Raw genomic sequence first — 20,583 nt, 5'->3', positions numbered from 1 at the left:
AAAAAGGAGATTGTGATTTTTATGTCTGCCACCTCAATCCCTTTTGCACACATCTTTCCTGCAAAAGGGAAAGTGGTCTTTTCTTTCTTTCTTTCTTTTTTTTTCTTTTTCATTTTTCTTTTTTTGTTTTTTTTTTTTTTTGAGTCTGGAAAATGTACTGTAGCCTCATGGATGCTTGTTACATAGAAAAATTAAGATCATCACAGTTGTCTCTAGGAGCTTGTCTTTGTCTTAATCTTGGATGATCTCTCAGGATGTTATATTTTCCTGTTTGTTTTTCATCTTTGCTGAAGTTTCGGTGACGAACATGGGGGAAAAGGCTGAGAAGTGTACCTGTCCCTGGCTGAGTTGAGGGGTCAGGGATCTAGACAGCAAGTGCTGTTGTGATGCTAATCAGACTTGACTTAAAATAGATAAGACTTTCCTTGACTGGTTTGTGAAAATCTTTTTAGCCTTTCTAACCTTAAGCTTAAAAAAGAAAGAAGAAGTTGGCCATTTTGGAACAGGCTTTTCATGAGGCACTTGGTGTCTGGGCCTGAAGCATGTTCTTGGGGGCCACTGCCAGCCCCACAGTGATTCTGGGCCATAGACTCGCACCGGCCGTGAGCCGAGTGCCTTGTGGACTTGCCATGCCTGCCCTGCATCGTGGGAGTAGTTCTTGCCTTCAGGGTCAGGTGTGATGGTTGAATACTAGAGACTTTCTGATGAATCTGGGTGATATGAATGTTTTTTCTGCTGCCTTCTGACATCATCTAAGAACCAAACTGTCTTGGAGGAATGAATGCCTAGTAGATCCTGTTGTAAGTTCTATCATTAATTTGTTTTAAAGATTTTCCTCATTCTACCACCACAGCAGTCACTTTGAAAATCATCAGGCTTTAACAGTTACTATTTATTGCAAAAAAATGAATTCATTAGAATTATTTCCACCAAAAAAGCCATTTTAAAGTTTACAACCTAAGATTTATAACTAGTATGTTGTTATTTTCATAAGAATTCTGATTTTTCTTTAGCTGATTTATCTAGAGATTAAAAAATATAGATGTCACTGAAAGAGTGGTAAGTGTAAAATCATTTTCCTCCACGGCTAACTTTTAGATTTTATGTTAATAGAGCTTTTAGCACATCGAAGTTCTCTTACCCACAGCTGTTACCTTCTGTATGGAGCATTCATTTTCCATCTGATGATTGAGCTATTTGTCTGAGTGGCTGCCCTATTGAAATTCCACAGTATTTTTAAGGGAACTGGGCCATGAAAAACTTTATGTTTGTTCTCCATCAAGGCCTCGGCCTGGATATACTGATGAGTGAGATTGCAAATCATGTTACACTTTGCTATTTAAATGACTGAATTCGACAGCTTAGTTCTGCATTCACCTCCTGAGTTATCAATACATTGGATTGTCCCGTGAGATTGAGCTACAATTACAAAGCTAAACGTCAAGTCTTGGGAGGACCAGAGTGTGTACCGTAGAGTACCTCGGACACAGTCCTTGGTGTGGGCATTGGTGGAAGACCAGAGTGTGCCCCGTAGAGTACCTCGGACACAGTCCTTGGCGTGGGCGTTGGCAGCTCCCAGCCGGCAGTCTGTTCGCTTGTTGGATGCCGCACGTTAAGGCCAGCACCAGTGTTGTACGAAGGAGGGCCCTGCGGGTGGCATGGAATCAGAGTGAGAAGGCCACTACTGAAGTGACCCCAAGGACAGTCCCATGGCATAATGTGACATTCTGGTTTTACTGAGCGGTTGTGCCCTTTATTGCAAACCTTTGCTAGATGATACTAGGTATTGTCTGTCGCTCACCTGGAAGAAGGTGGATGGCTAACAGAAATAAGACGGGATGTCGCAATGGGATAAACATTTTCCCACTTCTTAGCGCGTCACCTCAAGTTTGAAAGCATGTTACATCTAATCCACATCATGAAGGGGAGCCGGAGAGAGGTGTGAAATGCTCTGTTCTTCGGCTTAGTGTCCTGCTTGGTGTTTATGCCCCACCAGGGCACCTACTCAGAATGTGGGCTTACTGGCTTTTGTGTTCTTGCTATAGGAAATAAAAACCCGTTGATGATTTTTTTATTCAAAAAGTATGTTAATCTACATTGATTTCTAAATTTGTTATGGGTCCCTTAGCTGAGAAATACAGTTCATCACTGACTGTTCTGTTACCTGACAGCAATTGATAGAGCACCCGTGCACAGGGTTCCAGAAAAGGTTAATATTTATTGATTTTTATGGTGCTACAACCCATGTAGTTTTGCCATCCAAGATGTATAGCCACCAGCAGCACCTGGAAAATTGCAGAATGCACACTGGATTTTATTATAACCTATGCCAGGATTCAACATGTAAAAAATGACAGATATTTAACAAAAAGCTCTGAATGTGTAGCTACCCTGAACCTGTGACTGGAATTTAATTTATTTTAACACGAAACACAAGAGCACTTAAAAGCTAAAAATTAATCCTTGCTTTGCAAATAGCAATCACATTTAGCCTTTTCTTCCACTTAACTATGTGCTATTGATCCGAGAAGATGCCCAAGCAAGTGATAGCTGAAATTACGAGCAATAAAGGGTCGCTTCTTTAACAGAAAAGTGTGTAATTAGCAGAGAAGGGGGGAAAGCCTATGTTTAGTTTTAAAGCAGTTTGAAGGAAACAGTTTGAGTGCCACGCCAGTGTTCGAACGTGGCCAAGAACCGTCTCCGCTCTGGGAATCATGGATTCCTTCCTTGCTCACAGTTTGTGAGTGAAAATGAGGAGTGTGCCCTGGGTTTCTTGTTGTGTTTTGTCTTGTTTTGTTTTTATTGTCTCCATCTGTATTTCCCCGACAGAAATGCAAGCCCTTGGTTCACCTACAACAGCAGGAATGCTGAACTCTTTCTGTTCATCTGCTTACTTGAATAGACTTCGGATTCGTGTTACTTTGGTGATGGTTTATAAGCATCTCTCCTAGTCTGTAGCAGGTGCAGTAAGACACTTCCTGAATTACTTCGGTAGCCCAGAGACAGTGCGCCTCGAGTTGCTTCCTCACCTCCAGGACTCCCTAGACTTGAAGAGCCAATCAGAACTAAAACCCTCCATCCATGTTTTCGAGATGTTTTTGAAAGTGGGAGCTGGAATTTATTTCTGCAAAAGATTTAATGGAAATTCTAATGTTAAAAAAAAAAATCTGTTATAACCCCCGAATAGATTCTGGTGTCTCCTGCAGATGTTCTTAGATCTTCCAGCAGTTTTTTCGGGTTCTGTTTTTTCCTTCCCTCACAAACAGCATGCCCGTGTTATTATGCTTATTTAGGGAAAAGAAAAGAGTTTTGCTTCTTGAAGGGGAAGTGTCCCTTGCCTAGAAAACTGCTGTCATAGCTTAAATATCATTGAAATATGTGGCGGCATCAGTTCTAATGTTGAAAACATTAAAGACGGAAGAGAGAATTCCTGACTCGTATTCTCAAAGCCGATGACAGCATGCAGTATTTCCCATAAAGACTTCATTTTCGCCTTCTTTTATTAATTTTATTTATAATATTGTTAAAATTTTCTTCATGAATACCAATGTCAAATGAATCTAATTCTTTACATAGTTTTAATATGTCAATTTTTTAATGATTTTGTCTTTAATCTAATATGCTTCTTTCTCTGTTCTTACCCCTTTTGAACCAGGCAAGGGCTCTTACTAAGAACACAGTGATTAAAACGGTCTTTTCTTAGGAACACTGCTCTCCGTCACACTCTCGCTTTCCCTTTCAGCACAGCCGGGTTTCTGCCGCCTCTCAGCCTTTGGGCTGCCTCTCTGGCTCTCTTTGCTGTGCACCTTCAGCCTGCGGGTGACAGCTGAGTGACAGGCGCCCTAACACTGCCCTTCCTTTCTGAAGTTAGACAGGGCTGCCGGAGGCCGTGTATCTGTGTCCGCAACAGCCTCACCTCAGTCGTCGCCTGGAGGGTGGGCTGACAGGTGAGGATGGTTTTAGGACCCTAGCCATGAACTTGTATTGAAGCAGCACCATCCAGGCGCGCAGCCTGCAAAAGCACGTGTACAGCAAGAACAAGGAGACCCATGTGCAAGGACACATCGGATATGACAGACTAAAATGGAAAAAGGAAAAAACCATTTCAAACCATGTATTCCAAACTAGAGAATCATTTCAAGTTTTGTGAATAACAGTGTGAATAAAGACGGAGGTTTCAAGTTTCACAAAGCTGTTGCGCGAGGGCTGGGAGAACCTTGTGGTTCTCATAACTAGGGAATTTATTTTCTGCCCTGCCCCCAGGAAAAATAAACAAACCCTTTGAATTGCTCTTTTTTCGTCAAGCATGTTTTATTTGACTTTTAGTTTCAAATTTGCCCTTTTAAAAGATGTACTTTATTTTGTGAATTGTCGGAAAATGTGAAACATCAGAGGGAAAATATCTTAACCCCATTTTGAATTGTTTAATTTCCTTATTTACTTTGTATCTTAGTTCTAAATAAGACATACATTCTGACAATCATATTGGAAACATTCATGCGTGCTTTATGACGACGTGTACGCTTCTCCTCTTGTTTTTGCCTTTTTGGATTGAAACTGAAAATGACTTTGGTGTTTTGGTTTACATTAGAGATGCATTCGAAATAAAAACAAATGACTTGAGCCTAAATATGGTAGAAAAAAATCAGATTTCAAAAAAATAAAGGTCACCAGATATCCTGGGAATCATGACTGAAATATGTGGCCGTTTTTAAGCTTCAACTTTGAGCAACTAATCTATGTTGCTGTCTTTAAGAGTGAGACTTTTTAAGTACATTTAAATTTAATTCTCTTTAGGTGAGTTTAATCATATGAGCTGATCCTCTTTGGCTTAATACTGTTAGAATTCTCAAGTAGCTTTTTCATTGAAAAAATGTTTGTTTGTCTTAGTGCCCCAAGTGAGGCTTAGTGGTCTAACTGGTTTCCCTGGTCAGTGTGATCCGCGGAGGGGGCAGGTGCTGCTCTCCCGTCCCCCACTCTGTCCCAAGCTGGGCCGCGCCGAAGCCGTTCCAGGAATCACCTTGGGCTTTCCGTCTTTACTTGCGTCATCTTCAAAAAGGGGGAAAGCAAGTGTGTGGGTCCGGTAGACAAGGCTCTTCTATGTCGTTTCCTTCTTTCCTAGTGAATTGTATTCCCTAATGGTAGCCGAACTGCTTGCATGGGACCTGGGAGAGTTAAAAGGATTGTCGGTCAAGGAGGCCCCGGTCTGTGGTGGTCTCTGTGCCTCGCCGGCGCTGCTTGTTGATTGCAGCCTGTTTGGGAGTTTCAGAGTCTCGTTTGCTGCGCTGCCGGACTTGGCAAAGTGCATGAAGTACTTCAGTGGGGTGTGATGTGAAGAGGCATCATTTGTATGAGAAAATAAATCTGAAAAATCTTTAAGACATGAATGTCTGGGCACGGGCTGCAGCAGCAGGTGCCCACCCCGGGGTGGGCAGGGTGCGAGTCCTTCCCCGCCCCCCTGCTCACTCCCTCTTGGAGGGCGGGGTGCTTCCCGCAGCCAGCGTGGCCTCAGCACCCAGCTGGGCTCTCAGCAGCTCTGGACAGACAGACAGGTGGGCAGGACTGAGCTCCTTCAGTGGGAGCGAAGCCTGAGCAGCTCTGCTCCAGCCTCTCCAGGAGCCCTGGATCTTCCCCCAAGCCCTTTGTTTCCACTCCTTCCAGTCCCTTTCCTTTTCTCTGATGACCTTTCAACCGCCTCTTTTATTGAGGGAGAGAGAGAATGACTTACAAGGTGAAACAATCGTGCAAAGCTAACAATAGACTCCGGGACCCTTGGTCGGCAGTGGACCAGGAGCCTGTCAGAAGCACGGATTACCGAGCTCCTTTTTTTAAAAGAAGGTAATCTCTGCTGCCTCGAGGAAGATGGTATTCTTTTGTGACCGGTCCTCCTTTTTCCTTGTATTGCTTTAACTATTGAAGAGGGAATTCCTTTCGTAACCCTTTGTCCACTAATCTTCTTTCATGGGAGCTTTTGCTCACGGGCCACTTTTTTCATTATACCTGCCATGGGAATATCTTATTTTGCTGCTAATTTATTATAATCTGTGCTTGTTACTGTAAGGTGTCCACTGACATTCACTCCACTTGGCCTTGTCACTCAGGCTGCCCGGTGTATTTTTAAAGCCACATGTTCTGGATTGCTGGGTTTTAGCTGATTTTTTCCCAGCTATCCCTTTCTTATACAAAGCTTTGTATCAGTAGATACCCCTTTAAAGTTTCAGTTCTGTCAAAACTATTGGTCTGGTTCTGAGTTCCCATATAATGTATCTGGGATTCCCAACAATACCACGTAAATTTCTTACTTAATATGTCATTCTGAAATATTTTTTTGTAGTATTGAAAGTTATATTTAAAAAAAAAAACAAAACTCTCATCACATTTCATCGATTATCCTACAGACAGGTCAAGTTTACCTTTTCGGAGAGGGAGGGAAGATGATATGTTAAAGAGAATATTTTGGGCAGGGGTGTAAAATAAGCGGCAATACCTTGAAATGTAAACGCTTGAGACGTGTATAAGAAGGCCGTGTAAAAATTCAGCTAACTTTAACTAGAAATGAGAGAAAACAACACTTAGATGATCTGTCCTCAAAATAAGATTTCAAATCAGAGTTAATGTAGTCTGAAAAAGAAAGTCAAAAATGAAGATAACCATATAAGGTAACTGTAACTTTTAACTCTTAAGATGTTTTACATAAAGATTCTATTTCAACAAATTAGCATGCTGGCATAGGAAAAGAAAGGGCTGTCCAAAGATTGGAAAGCAAACTTGAAGAATCAGGTAAATCTACAGTAAGCCATTGTGCTGATTTATAGAAGTTAGGGAACCAGAAGTAGAAGGGCTCTAGAAGTGGAATTATGTGGCTGGTGGTGAATAGAGCAAGGATATTTGAAGTAGTACGTAAGCCGTTTTATGTTTTCAGTCGGTATGTTTCAGGCAAGCACACATTTGAAATCAAACACATGTAATGAACCATTGGAAACTCTTAAGAAGCGAGGGAAATTGACAAATGACAAGCGCACTGCCCCCGGAGCTGGGGGTCCTGGAGCCTCGTCCTGTTACTCACGGTCACTGTTGGCTTGAGGCCCTCTCTGCTTTACTTCCCTGAGTGTAAAATAAAGGACGAAATTTTAATAGATGAGCTCCCTGGGTCTTCCCAGGGTGATACACTGTAATTATGTGTAATTACAAATAATGCTCCATTATAGCCCAAATCTCCTGGTAATCTCTTCTATAACTTTCATTCATTGCAGTTATAAGGAAAGGCGTGCATATAATTTTGGGGGAGTCAGAGACCATCAGGAGGGTTTACAGCTTAGGAAGGCTCGGAGTTCTAGGTATAGACAAGTTAGGAACAAACTCCATTCCTCAAATGTTCTTTCCCACAGAGGACTATGAGGGGCTCTGGATGAACAGGACATTTGTTCCCTGCCGCTGATGAGATCACGGAGTCGGCTGAAAGCCCATGGCATCCTGAACATTCTCTGAAATCTGAGCTTAGCACAGGGGCATGGACACCAAGAGCACAACCTTGGTGGGGGCAGGAATACTCAATCTGTTCGAGGTGACCAGTTCCCTCTAGGGATAGAGACAGTGCAGAGAACGAAAATCAAACTGTCACATAATAGCAAAAATCAAGAAATGGGTAGAGTTTTTCTGTGACCTCCCATTAGTTATAGATAGGCCAATGGCTCCAAGTGGCTTCCCAGTAGCAGTAGAACAGAGCTGAGCCAACAGGAAGTGGGCAGCGGGGGTGGTCCGGGCACCGATGGCTGGGGAGCAGGCTCCAGGGGACGTGGGCCAGAGCACAGCAGCGGGCCGCCCACGGGAGGGTGCCCCGTGTTTCTCTTCCCAGTCCCATGGGGCGCAGGAGGGCTGAGGGATTACGGTCTGCAACCACAGCTCCGGTGTTCCAGACCCATCACTGCCAGGGCAGGGGCGGCCGATATGGCAGCCGGGAAACATCAGTCCCTTCCCGGATCTCTCGCTACCAGTGTTTGCGTGTAGTGTGTTCGTGAGGCCGTCCTTAAGACACCTACTGCCTTTCTTTTGCTCTGTGGTAAGTAGCTTTGGAATTAAGTTCTCTCTGAACCTGGGGAGGTCTCCCATCTTCTTGCTCTTGGGGATACTCTGAACGCACATACTTCATCTCTCTCACTCGACTCTCCAGGGCTTTCATACTTTTAACAGGATGTGGTTTTTAATGAGGCTTCTAGAAGCTTCAGAAACTTCTTTAATGATTTTGTTTTGACCTTTTGCTACTGCCTTTACTGGGACTGAGTTGATCGTCAATACTGAAAATTTGCTACCACGATTCAGATTTTAATATCTTCATGTGCACCTTCTTAAAAATTTTTTTCTCGGTTCTGGAATCAGCACCTATAAAGGATTTTTTTTTTTTTTTTTTAAAATATAGATTTTATTTATTTATTTGGCAGACAGAGATCACAAGTAGGCAGAGAGGCAGGCAGAGAGAGAGGAAGCAGGCTCCCTGCTGAATTTTAACGGGGAGTAATTGTCTAAATTCCCTCCATGCATGGCAGGGCAGCATATGAGAGTTTGAACAACCTGGGGTGCTCGGATGCTCCCAGATGTCTCCAGACTTTTACGCTTGCACACCTTTGTGTTGTTCTGTATGAAGCAGACATTTTATTTTTATTTATTTATTTTTAAGAATTTATTTATTTGACAGAGAGTGAGAGAAGGAGAGAGAGCACAAGTGGAGGGAACAGCAGAGGGAGAGGGGGAAGCAGGCTCCCCGCCGAGCAGGGAGCCCGATGCGGGACTTGATCCCAGGATCCTGAGATCATGACCTGAGCCCAAGGCAGAGGCTTAATGAGCCACCCAGGTGCCCCTGAAGCAGACATTTTAAACAGACTCCGGCAGAAGGTGTTCCCTACTTCTTCAGTCCCTTGTAAACAGTAGCAATCCCCACAGGGCCCCACGAGGGCAGGTAAGGAGAAACCAGGGCGTTCCCTTGGTCCAGGGCCAAGGTCGTTTGCTTTGTTCCAGCTCTGTGCTTGCTTTCTTTTCTCATTAGGTTTCAGTCACATGGTCACCCTGTTGAATTGCCTGAACAGTTTTGTGTGGGGATCTGGTAGAAAGTGGGCGAACTCCAGAAGCCTGAGTGCGGTGTCCCATGCCACCTGGGTTCTCAGTGCGCTTACAACTTGGCTCTGTGCCTCGCACTGCTTTCTCTTCTCAGGGATTGGTGCCTTACTGTCAGTGTTTCCATATTTCTTCTTGATCACCTCATAGTGTGATCTTGAAACCTAGAAACACGGCATGTTATTTGAACATACACTTTTCTCTTTTTATTAATTTCATATTTGTAGATTTATTTCATTTTCAGTGTTAACTATCTTTATATGTAGGTTTTAATCTCATCGTTAGCTTTGATTCATTTTCATAGTAAGTTTTCTTCATAGGTATTAACTTTCAGAACTATGCAGACTTTTTAAATAAAAATAATCACTATGAGTGTCATTTTTTAAAAAATTGTTAATGAAAATACCGAAGATAGCTGGAGACTAGGGCTGTCATACAGGGTAGGCTCTAGGTGGGGAACCAGCAATCCTAGAAAGTTCTCAGCATACTTAATCGCACGCCAGAAAACATGACGGGAACTTTAGACATCCATGCTAGATACCGGTCCCCCCACAGCGGCACGCGGGGTTGCTGGAGTAGCCGCAGCAGTGTCGCGGGGAGTTCTCCCAGGTCGCCCGCCCCAGCGTAGTGCCCCCACCCCTTAGCATCCACGGGAAATGGACACCCAGGTGACCAGCAGCCCGCAAAGCCAAGAAGACACCATTTGAGCGCTTTAGAGCAAGGACTAGCTCATTAAGAATAAAAGGATGGATAACTTAGTGAGTTTGCTCACATTTACGAGACTGTCTGTGAACTCTGGGCAGCTGACGCACGCACCTCTCCCCCTCGGTGTGTGCCGGGCTCTGTGTCTGTGTCTGTCCTGGGTTATCCCTCGCCTTCGTGGCCACAGCCCCAGCGCCGTGATCTCCGCACCTCCCAGGAGCCCTGTGGGTCTGTTGTGGGGCAACATGCGGAGCGGCCATTGGGTGTGCAGAGGGCGACCTGGGGGCCAGATGGGTGGGCCGCGTAGGCCTCATCTGCAGGGGTCCTGCCGGAGTTTCTTCTGGCTCTGACAGAAGCTGCGGAGCCACGGGACGGGTGAGTGAGAGGAGGAGGCTGTGTTGGTTTATCTTTTGAAAAAAGTCACCCTGGCTTATTTATAGAGAAAGGAGTGCTCAGGGGTAGCATGGTGGTGGCCAGAGGTGATGACAACGGGGCAGGGGTGGAGGAGGCGGTCACATGCAGGGTGGAAGCCAGCCTTCTCTCTGCGTCTGTCTCTGAGCCTCGTGCCCTTACTTGGCTTGCTGCCTTCTGGCCAAAAACCCTGGATTCCTGGGGCAAGGCAGTCCGGCCCCACTGGTGGATTCTGGCATCTGTGTTTCCTACTAGCACACTCGCCACGCGCTTCTTCACCTCCAGGGAGACATCTCAGGCTACTTAAACTTCGGCAGTGCTTACTTTCCTTGTCTCGCTTTCTGTCGTGGGCAGGATTGTCTTCCTGACTACATACAACTTTCTTGAGAAAACTGTTCCCATCTTCGTGTCATTAAGCCCAACAGTTCCTAACAGTATGCTTTATTTAGAGAGGTACTTTTAAACGCTTCTTCGTGTTCTTGAATTATACTTACTTGAAAAGATTTCCATATGGTTGTGTAAAGAAATACAGAAAATTTGTTTTAATGCTACAAGAATGTGACAGCAGAGTATTCTGGTATCTTTCACAGCCCAGATACAATACCTTATCTTTATGTCATTGTATAGACTGGAAATTTATTTCTGATAGATCTCATGACAGCAAGAGAAATCAGGTGCACTTAAGGGCACCGTTGTTACTCTCCACCCCCCACACCCAGGGGAAAACCGAGACCTTTCCCTAAGGAAAAAAAGAACGGGCTCAAAGGAAGAGAAAGAAGGGAATGTGTGTGTGTGAGTGTGTCCGTGTGTACACATGCAGGCACACATAAATATGTATTTCAACATATTTTACTTAATTACAGTGAAGGTAAATACCTCAATTAATTAAATTTCTCTTCACTTTTCTGACATTAAGTTGTTCAAGATTTTAAAACAATGCTCTTAAAAAAAAAAAAAAGGGCCAATCTCAGCATGTAGTATGAGCTAGAAAAACATTTTTTAATCAATTGGCTTGCTTAAAATTATTTCCAAAACCATCTCATCCAGAAACAGGTATTTAGGAGAAACAGACCAGATTTATTCTACAATGATTATTTTTTAAAATAGACACGGATACTTGCATTACACTCATCTCTTTATGTGAGGTTGTTATTGTTTATGCTTAACCTGTATCATAAACAGCTATATGATTATGTCAATACAGTTATCTTATTAAGCTTGTTTTCTTCAGCCTAAGAGTATAAAATATAAATATTGGACAAAGAAAAAATAATATGAAGGTTTTCTTTGTCCTTTAGTAGGAAATCAGTACTTTAAGAAGGACTGACACTGTGACCACACAAGAATTATTAATATTTTAATGAATACAACTAGCCTGAATTTTTTTTATCTAAAAAATAATTTTATCATTTGAAGCTTGCATTGCTACCAAAGGCTGAAGTTTTGCTGGATGAGAAACCAGTGCGTTTTTATAAATATAAAGACACATATATCCATATATTTAAAAATTCAGGATAAGGTTGTATATAGCAACTGTACTTAGCAATAGACATCATTTGCATTAGCATGTAGCATATAGCAATAGACATTATTTGGCTGAAAAATTCATTCGTTAGGTGTGTTATCTGAGTTATAAAAGGCATCTTCTTCTCTGTCTCCATTACTCTCACACGACAACCCCACATACAGCACTGTGACACCGGAGGGTGGGAGTTCCCACACCAGGCAGTGCTCTACGACACCACCGGGACATTCCACAGTTGAACTCAATTCTGGCCCCGTCTTCCTGGAGACAGTGCCGCAAGCCACTGGTTAAGGGCTCAGTCCCACAAGATTCTGCCCACTTCGGATACCAGTCCCAAGTCCCACTTGTCATGCTTCTGACTGGTTGGCTATAAATCAGAGGTGTCCACATGCCCTCCTGGGATTCGATTAGTTTGCTGGAGGAACTCACAGAACTCAAGGACACATATTTACCAGTTTGCTGAAGAATGTGACAAGGGATCCAGATGAACAATGAAGAGGTACACAGGGCAAAATCTGGAAGGGGCCCCAGCACGAGTGTCTGCCTTTATGAAGGGGGGAGGTTCTGTATCGGCATCGCCCTCCCAGTGGCCTCCATGAAGGGGGGGTTCTGTATCGGCATCGCCCTCCCAGTGGCCTCCATGAAGGGGGAGTTCTGTGTCGGCATCGCCCTCCCAGTGTTTGGATGTGTTCACCGACCTGGAAGCTGTCAGAATCCCACATTTTTGGGGTCTGATGGATGCTTCCTTAAGTAAGCATGATTAGTTATTAGCTCTATTTCTAGCGCACTCTCTCGAGAAGTAGAGGGCAGGGCTAAAAATTCTAAGCCTCTGATGATGGCTTGTTCTTTCTGGGGACCCGCTCCATTCAGGAACTAGCCAGGGGCCTGCCCAAAGGCACCTCACTGGAACAAAGGATGGCTCTAGAGCTCTTATCACTTAGGAAATTATAGGACTTTAGGGGCTGTTCCCCAGGAATGGGGACAAATACCAGATGACTTACTATAAATCGCAATATCACATCACCCCTAATACTCAGGGGAAGGGCTATTCTTAAACAATTTCTGCCCTTAAGGCCCTGCCTTTAGCCCATTTTAGCTACCGTGAACTTCATCCTCATCATCATTGGCCTTCCAGGGTGCCATTACAGTCCGTAACATGCATTGCTACAAACAGAGCAGATGGCTCACTGGTGGGACGGGAAGGGGAGTTATCACAAGAATGCGTCCACTCTGACCGGAGCTCCAAGCAGTGTGACTCCGTTCCATCCTGGAGAGGGTCCTGAAGCCAGGCAGATGCGGCAGTGGTGGGGGAACAGGTTGGTCCATGGGTGGGGACCTGAGTGTGGCCTCATGATGCGGGTAAGGGAAAGGTAACTGTTAATGGCTCATGGATCCTGAGGGCAATGCTGAGGGACAGTTGAAGGTCACTCATAGGCAGGCAGGGTGAAAGGCAGTGCCGGGACCAGAAGCACCAAGAGACAGGAGAAGCTTGGGAGTGTTGCTGTGCACACATCTAGGGAGCGATCCATGGGACCTCCGGTGGCCTTGGAGGGGGTGGTTTAGTCCTGGGGGCGTGGGGGCACACGTGGTACTTGGGGGCTGGCACAGGAAGGACCTGGGGACTGAAGGGGAGTTCAGTCCATCTGGCAGAGAACAGACTGGGGGAAAAAAGTCTGGACCCTCGAGATGAGAGAACAAGACGGCCAGCACCTGAAGGGAGGTCCACCAGGGAGTCAGGTTTGAAATGATCGGTGCTCCCGCATGTCTTCACTGTGAAGCAAGACCGTTCTTTCTAGGAGCTGCATGGCAGCGAAATGGGTAAGGAGCGGTGGGGTTACGTTCCACCGGTAAAATTCTCAAAGAAATAGGGTTCCAATGCTCTGTTCTCCAAAGTGGTGGTAGAAGTTACCCAGAGTCCCGCCACGTGAGAACCGGAGCAGCTGTGCTGGAGGTCTGCTCACTCCTCACAGGGCTTTGGGAAGCCGGCAGACCCCGAGCCAGGCAGCACACAGAAGCCTGTGGTTGGGACAGGCCTCGCAGGGCCGGCAAAGCTCTGTTCTTGTTCCGTCTCCACCTGCGGACGCGCGGCTGCCCCACCAACCCCAGCAGTGACCGGGTCTTCCTGACCTCTCTTTGCAGCCCACTGGTCCAGTTCCAGAACGTTCCTCTGTAGGTCGACACAGAATATTTTTCCCTGTATCTTCCCAGCTTCCTCGTTCTTTTCTCTCTGAAGCTCCCTGTTAGAAATCTAACCCCATTTTTGATCCATCTCGAGAAACTGCTTCTTCCCTAGACTGTAAACTGAAGGGCAAAAGAGAAATCCCCAGTATCCTGTTAATATAAATCTGGTTGTTTCTTGTTTATTAAACTGAATAAATTTATAGTATCCTTTTCTCATGTGACAATGTCCCCATGTCCTCATGGTGTCAGCCTGCAGTTGTCTCTACCAGATTTCATCAGCCTCTTTACCGTTTGCCCAGTCTAATGTACACGCCCACCGTGCAGGCTCGGATCACATTGTCACTGTCCGAATGTAACACTTGCAGCTCCGGCCGGTGTAGACAGATGGAGGACAGACCCGCCATATCATAGGGAGGTGGTATACGTCCTCTATCACGTGGATGATGTAGACCCGTAGCCTCCGCTCCAGCTGATGCAAAGATGTCGGCTGTGACAGTGGACACGGCTGTGTCTCTCAGCACCCTGGTTCATATTCCCTTTGGCACCCCCATCTGTGTCGCTGTCGGGGAGCGCAGTGTCCCCTGTGCAGCACGTATGTGGGCTGGCTTAAAGGAGGAGCGAGCTTCGAGCAGTGATTGGAAGGCCGTGAGGAATGTGTTTGGGGAGAAGGAAGGCTTGGAGCATGGAAGTGATGTTCTGGTGTGGAGGTCTCACACGGGACCTGAGGGGCGGGCTCTCAACTGGCTTCCCAGAGGTGGCCCTCAGTTTGCAGTTCTTGAAACGTGATCTTATCGAGAACCAGAGATAATCTGACAGAGCCACCATAACTAAAATTTGCAAGATAATTATATAAATTAAAATGTTTTTCTTTTAAAGTGAGAACTATTACTGTCAAGTAGACAGGACTACTTCTGTCAGCACTCAACAAATCTGCTTGTGAAGCCAAATCATGGTCAGAATGTTGCTTCACTGAGTTTAAAGCCAGAACAGGGTCACTGAGTTGAATTTAGGCACAGTTCTGCTGTGCTAGCCTGAGGCAGTAGCCTGGCCAGCCCCATGGTCCCATGGCCCCTGAAGGCCATCTCCAGGGCACCTCTTTCTCTGGTGGTGCTAAGCACAGTACTCCCATGCCCATGTTTCCTTTTCCAAGTACCGAGTGGGCTTTTCCTTCTCTGACTGCCCTTCCCCTGGCCATGCCAGTGCTCCTGTCAGGCCCACAGCTAGTCCACACCAGTGCAGTCAGACTGTCTCGCACGGCCCTTGGTCGACCAGGAGCCTCGGGCAGATACTTGTACATCTAGGACATGCATGTGGCCAGCTTCTCTGGGCTGTGTTGCATTAATTAAATTAACTTCTGATTTTTTTTTTTTTTTGAGTGATTCACTGTCTTCTCTCTGTATTTTCTTAATGGAACATTCTAGATGAGGGATTGAGTTTTGAAACAGTTTTGAGGAATAAACCGGAGAGGGTTACAATCTGTTATTCTTAATAGAGATTAGGAACTTGAAAATGTCAGTTTGTGTAAACATAAAGATATTTATGTAGTAAGTATCTAATTAGTGACTTCCCTGCATGTCTGCACTGACAGTTCCTATTTTATTCACAGAATAATTTGAAGATGGGTTCTATTATGGGAGGAAGGTAGTGCCATAATGGAAGGAGCTTTTATAGATTGGGCGGGTATTTTAAACTCTCTGAACATCCGTTTTCTTTCCCATAGAATGTGTGATAGTACTAATCTTCCAGATTTATTGAGGTGATATATGGAAAGTTCCACTCGTGGCATACGCTGGGTACTTAACAAATGGCAACTCTTATTATGATAAGAGTCCTTTGAGGGGAAAATGTTTATCATTGTTTTTATATACGGAATTTAGAATGCCTTTCTAACCTCTGCTTTCTTGTCCCTCGGTGGAAGGGACACACTGTCAGTACGAGCTCAAGCACTGTGCATTGTGAAGCCTCCTATGAACCCCTCAGTCAGTGTTTGTCAGCTTCTCCCTTGTCTGGAGAACCACAGCCCATGCCTCACCTGTGGGCCCCAATGAGTGTGTTGATGCGTGTGTTTAATATCAAGTATGTGTTTCATTTTCTTCCCGTGTGTGCAACACGTGTGTAAGTGCTGGCTCACAGCACAGTCAGGCGGCAGCAAAGGGGAGCGTCATTCTTGTCCCCGGCACTTCCCGAGTGTGTGAGTACGTGTGCATTAAAGATGTCAGACGAGCAAATACACCCAAGAAGCTAGTTTAATATGATGGGAAGTGTTCTGCAGGCAAGAATGCAGGGTTTAAGGATGGAAAGTTCCAGAGAGCTTACCTGGAGTTCAGTACTCACATTGGGTCTCTCTGAGGAGGAAACGTGAGCTGTATTGTGCGTGATGACGAACCAACCACGCAAATACCTGGCGCCAAAACTTTCCAGGCGGACGGACAAGGAAGCTAAAACCTTCTGGGCACGAGCCAGATCGACACGTCTGCTTCGGCCGCTCTGCCCACTGCCTGGTAAGCGCACCTCATAATCGTTGGCAGGAAGCGAGTGAATGAGTAAAACCACAGCTCGCGAGGCTTCTCCTCCCGTTTCGGGATGTGACTGCAGGACCTTGTGAAGCTTAAGATTCTAGCAGAGGTGCGGTGTTCATCATGGTCTTGACGGAAGAAGAGTAACGTTTAACTTGGGGAGGAAGGTCACCCCGTTTGCACAGAAGACCTCTCTCGGTACTTGTGGGGCTGATGGTTGGCACAGCCAGATAGGGCTTGAGTGGGGATGCAGACATTTTCATGGGAAGGTTAGACACATGGAGGACACCTGTCTCCCAGTGTGTTACCTCTGCCTTGTTCTCCATCAGACCTTTTGGTGACTGAAAATTTCCTGGGAATATTGGGAATATTTATATATAACATACTTTGTTTAGTAGAATTTTTCTCCTTTTCTAAATAAACCTCAAGCAGATTGTCAGCGTGCTATGTTTAATAATAAAGGGTAGTATTTTATATCTCAGACCTCTTCTTCCAAGTAAATTTTTAATTTCAAAGGAACTGTTCGAGATTGCAAAACTTTACACAGATGTAGATGCTGGTTGGGGGTTTTAGTAAACCAACTGCCAGTCAGAATTCAAAACAAAAGTGAGTCAAATTATATGTCTGTACTTAAAGCCCATTACCTTTTTTGCTTAAATGTCCTTTGTTGTAGGGAATAAAGAGCTGCAGCATTCATGTCTGTTTTAAATTTAGATTACGCCGTCGTCATCCACGTCGCTGTCAGGCTCATCGTCACTCCTGTAAACCAGCAGCCAGTGCGTCACAGCCGCTCCCCTGCCCCGGTCACGCCGTGTCTTGGGTTTGGACTGGCGGCTCCTGACCCTCCTGCGAGCAGTCCTTGCCTCAACACCCATGTGTGTCCTTGTGAACCCCCTGCCTTTCTAACCATGGACATCCGCTGTGCCTTTGAAGAGATTCATTTTAGCACATTTCTGTTGTCTCAGTGGTGTTTTTGTGGGTCTTTGAAACATTTTCTCTGCCCCCTTGGTGAAAACTGGCCAATTTTGGCCTCTCTGAATGAAGTACACTTGGGAACCCCTTTGTTACCCTTGCAGGCGAGATCTCCCTAGCCAAACTGTGCTTTAATTAGTCTGATTTCAACAGTGTTTGTAATTTCTGGGTTTAAAAACATGCATCTACTGATGAACTGCCGTTGGCTATGTAGGTACAGGCGAAAATTTCAGGTTGCAAGTTTCTCCGTAAGCAAGAAAGGTTCAAAATCAGATGTGGTGACACTTTGGACTGCGTGATGACTTCACATTGTCATTGTCATTGTGATGACTTCACATTGTCATTGTGATGACTTCACATTGTCATTGTCATTGTGGTGACTTCACATTGTCATTGTCATTGTCATCGTGATGACTTCACATTGCCACCGTACCCTTTTCGGGCCGTTTTGACGTGATGGACATTCTGGTAGGAGTTGGCATCCTGCAGCCTGGCTTCTTTATGCAAAGCTCAGGACCCAAGGTGAGATCATCGTATGCCATACTCAGCCAGTTCCTTGTGTCACAGGTGCTTATATGCCATATTCTAACAGCCGTATTATTTTCTGGTTTTGTAGAGTCGAGTGATTGGGGTTTTCTCTGAAGTTTGAAATCCCAGAAAAAGTACGGTCTTCCATTAGATAATCATGCTTCTTTATTACAGCATTATTAGGAAATTAAATGAGATAGTAGGTGTGATGTGTAGGGTAGAATGTCTAAGGCGCCCAAAGAACTTAATGGGGGCTACTTCCCGTCCTCCCCTCTTCTCCATGTTGGGACCGTGGTCTGCAGGCAAGGTGTCGTTCCAGTGTCCCACACGTCCCCGACCTTCTAGCCGTGTGCTCACTGAACTTCTTTATTTCTCACAGCCATTCTGTTATAAGTACCCCCGCTGTCTGCGTTTTACAGAGGAGGAAGCTGGGCGGTTGATTTTAGGGCCCTCATCCAGGACCCTGGGACTGGATAGTGGCAGGGTGCGCGGGCACCCGCGGTCCAGTTGCCGTCCGTGCCCTCCGCTGCCGTGCGCTGGGGAGAGAGTGGTTCGTGGCCCCTACAGGAGCTTGTCGGTGCTTGGAAAGTTCCAGGAGAGTGAGGCTTCTCTGCGTTTTGGTCGGGTTGTGAAAAATGTGCTTACCCATCTTGGAAACCAGAATGGATCACCTACCCCCTTACCTGTCCGTGTTCCTTTCCCAACTGTGTTGTGCTTCTGAGCAGACCCAGGCTTGATCTGTGGATTTGGTTTGGGGAATGGCAGCAGTTGCTGTGCACTATTGCAAGGTAACAGGTCGGAAAACCAGGTTCACTAGATTCAGGATTCGACCAAAACCACTTTCATCAGAGCTCGGGAAGCCATTTCCTTTAGTGCTAAGTTTGGGTTTTGGTTTTGTTTTTTATTGTTCATTTAATTAAGAAGATTCCTGCAGTGGTTCTTGCTCTGCATCTTTTTTCTTGCTTTTGACGTGGTATCAGTGATGTGTCTTTCTCATTCCTAAAACTCTGTGTTCTCTACATGAGAAGTATTTCCTCTAATCGGTAAGAAACAACACAAACTTCCTTTTAAAAATTCCCAATCCAGGCATCTGGCTGGCTCAGTTGGTAGAGCAGGTGACTCTTGATTTGGGGGTCATGAGTGCAAACCCTATGTTGGGCATAGAGATTACTTCAAAAGAGAAAAAAAAGAAAAGAAAAGAAAATTCCCTGATACATGGAAAATCCTCCCTGCTGGGTTTTTTTTTTTTTAATTTGTTTTTGTTTTGTTTTGTTTTTTTCTTTTTTCTTTTTTTGTCATCTTTAGTCCCTAAATAACTCAGCCTATAAGTGTCTTTACAAGAATTCAAAATAATGCCTAATACAACATCTTTAGGCATATTCTTTCTAATTGAACATGTACCAGGAGGTAACATCCTTGGGACCAGGTATCTTGCTTGTCTTTTCCTCCAGGGAAGATCCATCCGAAGGCAGGTGTTGAACTTGGCACACACTAGATGCTCCGATTGCCTCCTGTAGGAACGGAGGCGTGTCGGCCCCTCAGGAACCGATCCCTCCCACTCCCATCTTCTTTGCCTCATGAACCTCAGCCCTCAGACCTGTGTGTACCAGATATGCCAGGTCTCCTCCTAAGTGCCTCCGCTCTTGGGTCCCGGCCTTGACGCACGCTGTATCCTCTGCTCCCAGGAGGCCACACCTGCCTGCCCACCGCAGGCCAGGCCTAATACCTAGTTGCATTTGGATTGTTTCTCAGGAAGAGAAGCGGTCCAGAGCCAAGGCTGGGATCTCAGAGCCACCTCTTGACCTTGAGTGAACAGAAATATTTGTGGCTTTTGGGGAACAAGAACGGTTTTTGCAGCCAAGGTCAAACTTGTCAGTGCCTGAAACCTTTTCTGAGTGCACCTGTCATGTGAAAACCCACTTGGACCGTTATAAGAATAAGAACAGAATAAGAATAGGAAGAGAGTGACTGGGTAGCCCATCGTGGCATCCACTGTCTCGGTCTGCAAGAGAATGGAGTACAGTCGCTTAGGGAATGAAGCCGCAGGTCTTGGGAAGGATGGCTTCAGAGGGTTCGATGATGCTGTGCCCAGGGGACGCCCCACAGGCCCCTTCCCTGCTGTGTCCTCTGCCGGCACGCCAGTTTGACCAGCATCCAGAAAGGCCATGAAATGGTTTGCAATAAAACCGTTTCACACTGTGAAAGTGAATGAAGAAAAATCCGATGATTGGTTCAAAAGCACTTTTTTCCTTTGCAACCTTGGAATTTCTTCTAAATATAATAGAATCTATAGTAATCCATCTTGCTTTGTCACATAAGAAAATTTTAGAAATGCATCTGGGATGTTTGATTCAACAACTTTTTTTTTTCAGTTCTCTTTTCTCTATCATTTTAGTTCCCTGGTTTTTAAATGTTTTGTTTGTGGGCGCCTGGGTGGCTCAGTGGGTTAAGCTGCTGCCTTCGGCTCAGGTCATGGTCTCAGGGTCCTGGGATCGAGTCCCACATCGGGCTCTCTGCTCAGCAGGGAGCCTGCTTCTTCCTCTCTCTCTGCCTACTTGTGATCTCTCTCTGTCAAATAAATAAATAAAATCTTTAAAAAAATAAAAAAATAAATGTTTTGTTTGTTGGCTTTCATTACGT

At 45.3% G+C, this 20,583-nt stretch overlaps 1 protein-coding gene across 5 annotated transcripts in view; it reads left to right on the top strand.

Annotated features, from left to right (window-relative positions):
- ZNF407 (zinc finger protein 407) overlaps positions 1–20,583 on the top strand; it is a 440,363-nt gene that overhangs the window by 314,901 nt on the left and 104,879 nt on the right. The window contains exon 9 of one of the 5 annotated variants that reach the window (XM_059139576.1): positions 2,830–4,472. The exons of the other annotated variants lie outside the window; for them this stretch is intronic. Within the exon in view, the coding sequence (XP_058995559.1) occupies positions 2,830–2,951 (122 nt within the window). The 3' untranslated portion in view covers positions 2,952–4,472. Of the gene's footprint in view, positions 1–2,829; positions 4,473–20,583 lie in introns of those variants that run through there. 5 annotated transcript variants of the gene reach the window in all.

This window comes from Mustela lutreola, chromosome 11 (assembly GCF_030435805.1).
Source record: "Mustela lutreola isolate mMusLut2 chromosome 11, mMusLut2.pri, whole genome shotgun sequence".
NCBI lineage: Eukaryota > Metazoa > Chordata > Mammalia > Carnivora > Mustelidae > Mustela > Mustela lutreola.
Note: the sequence above shows the minus strand (reverse complement) of the source record. Positions and strands in the feature narration are given on the sequence as shown.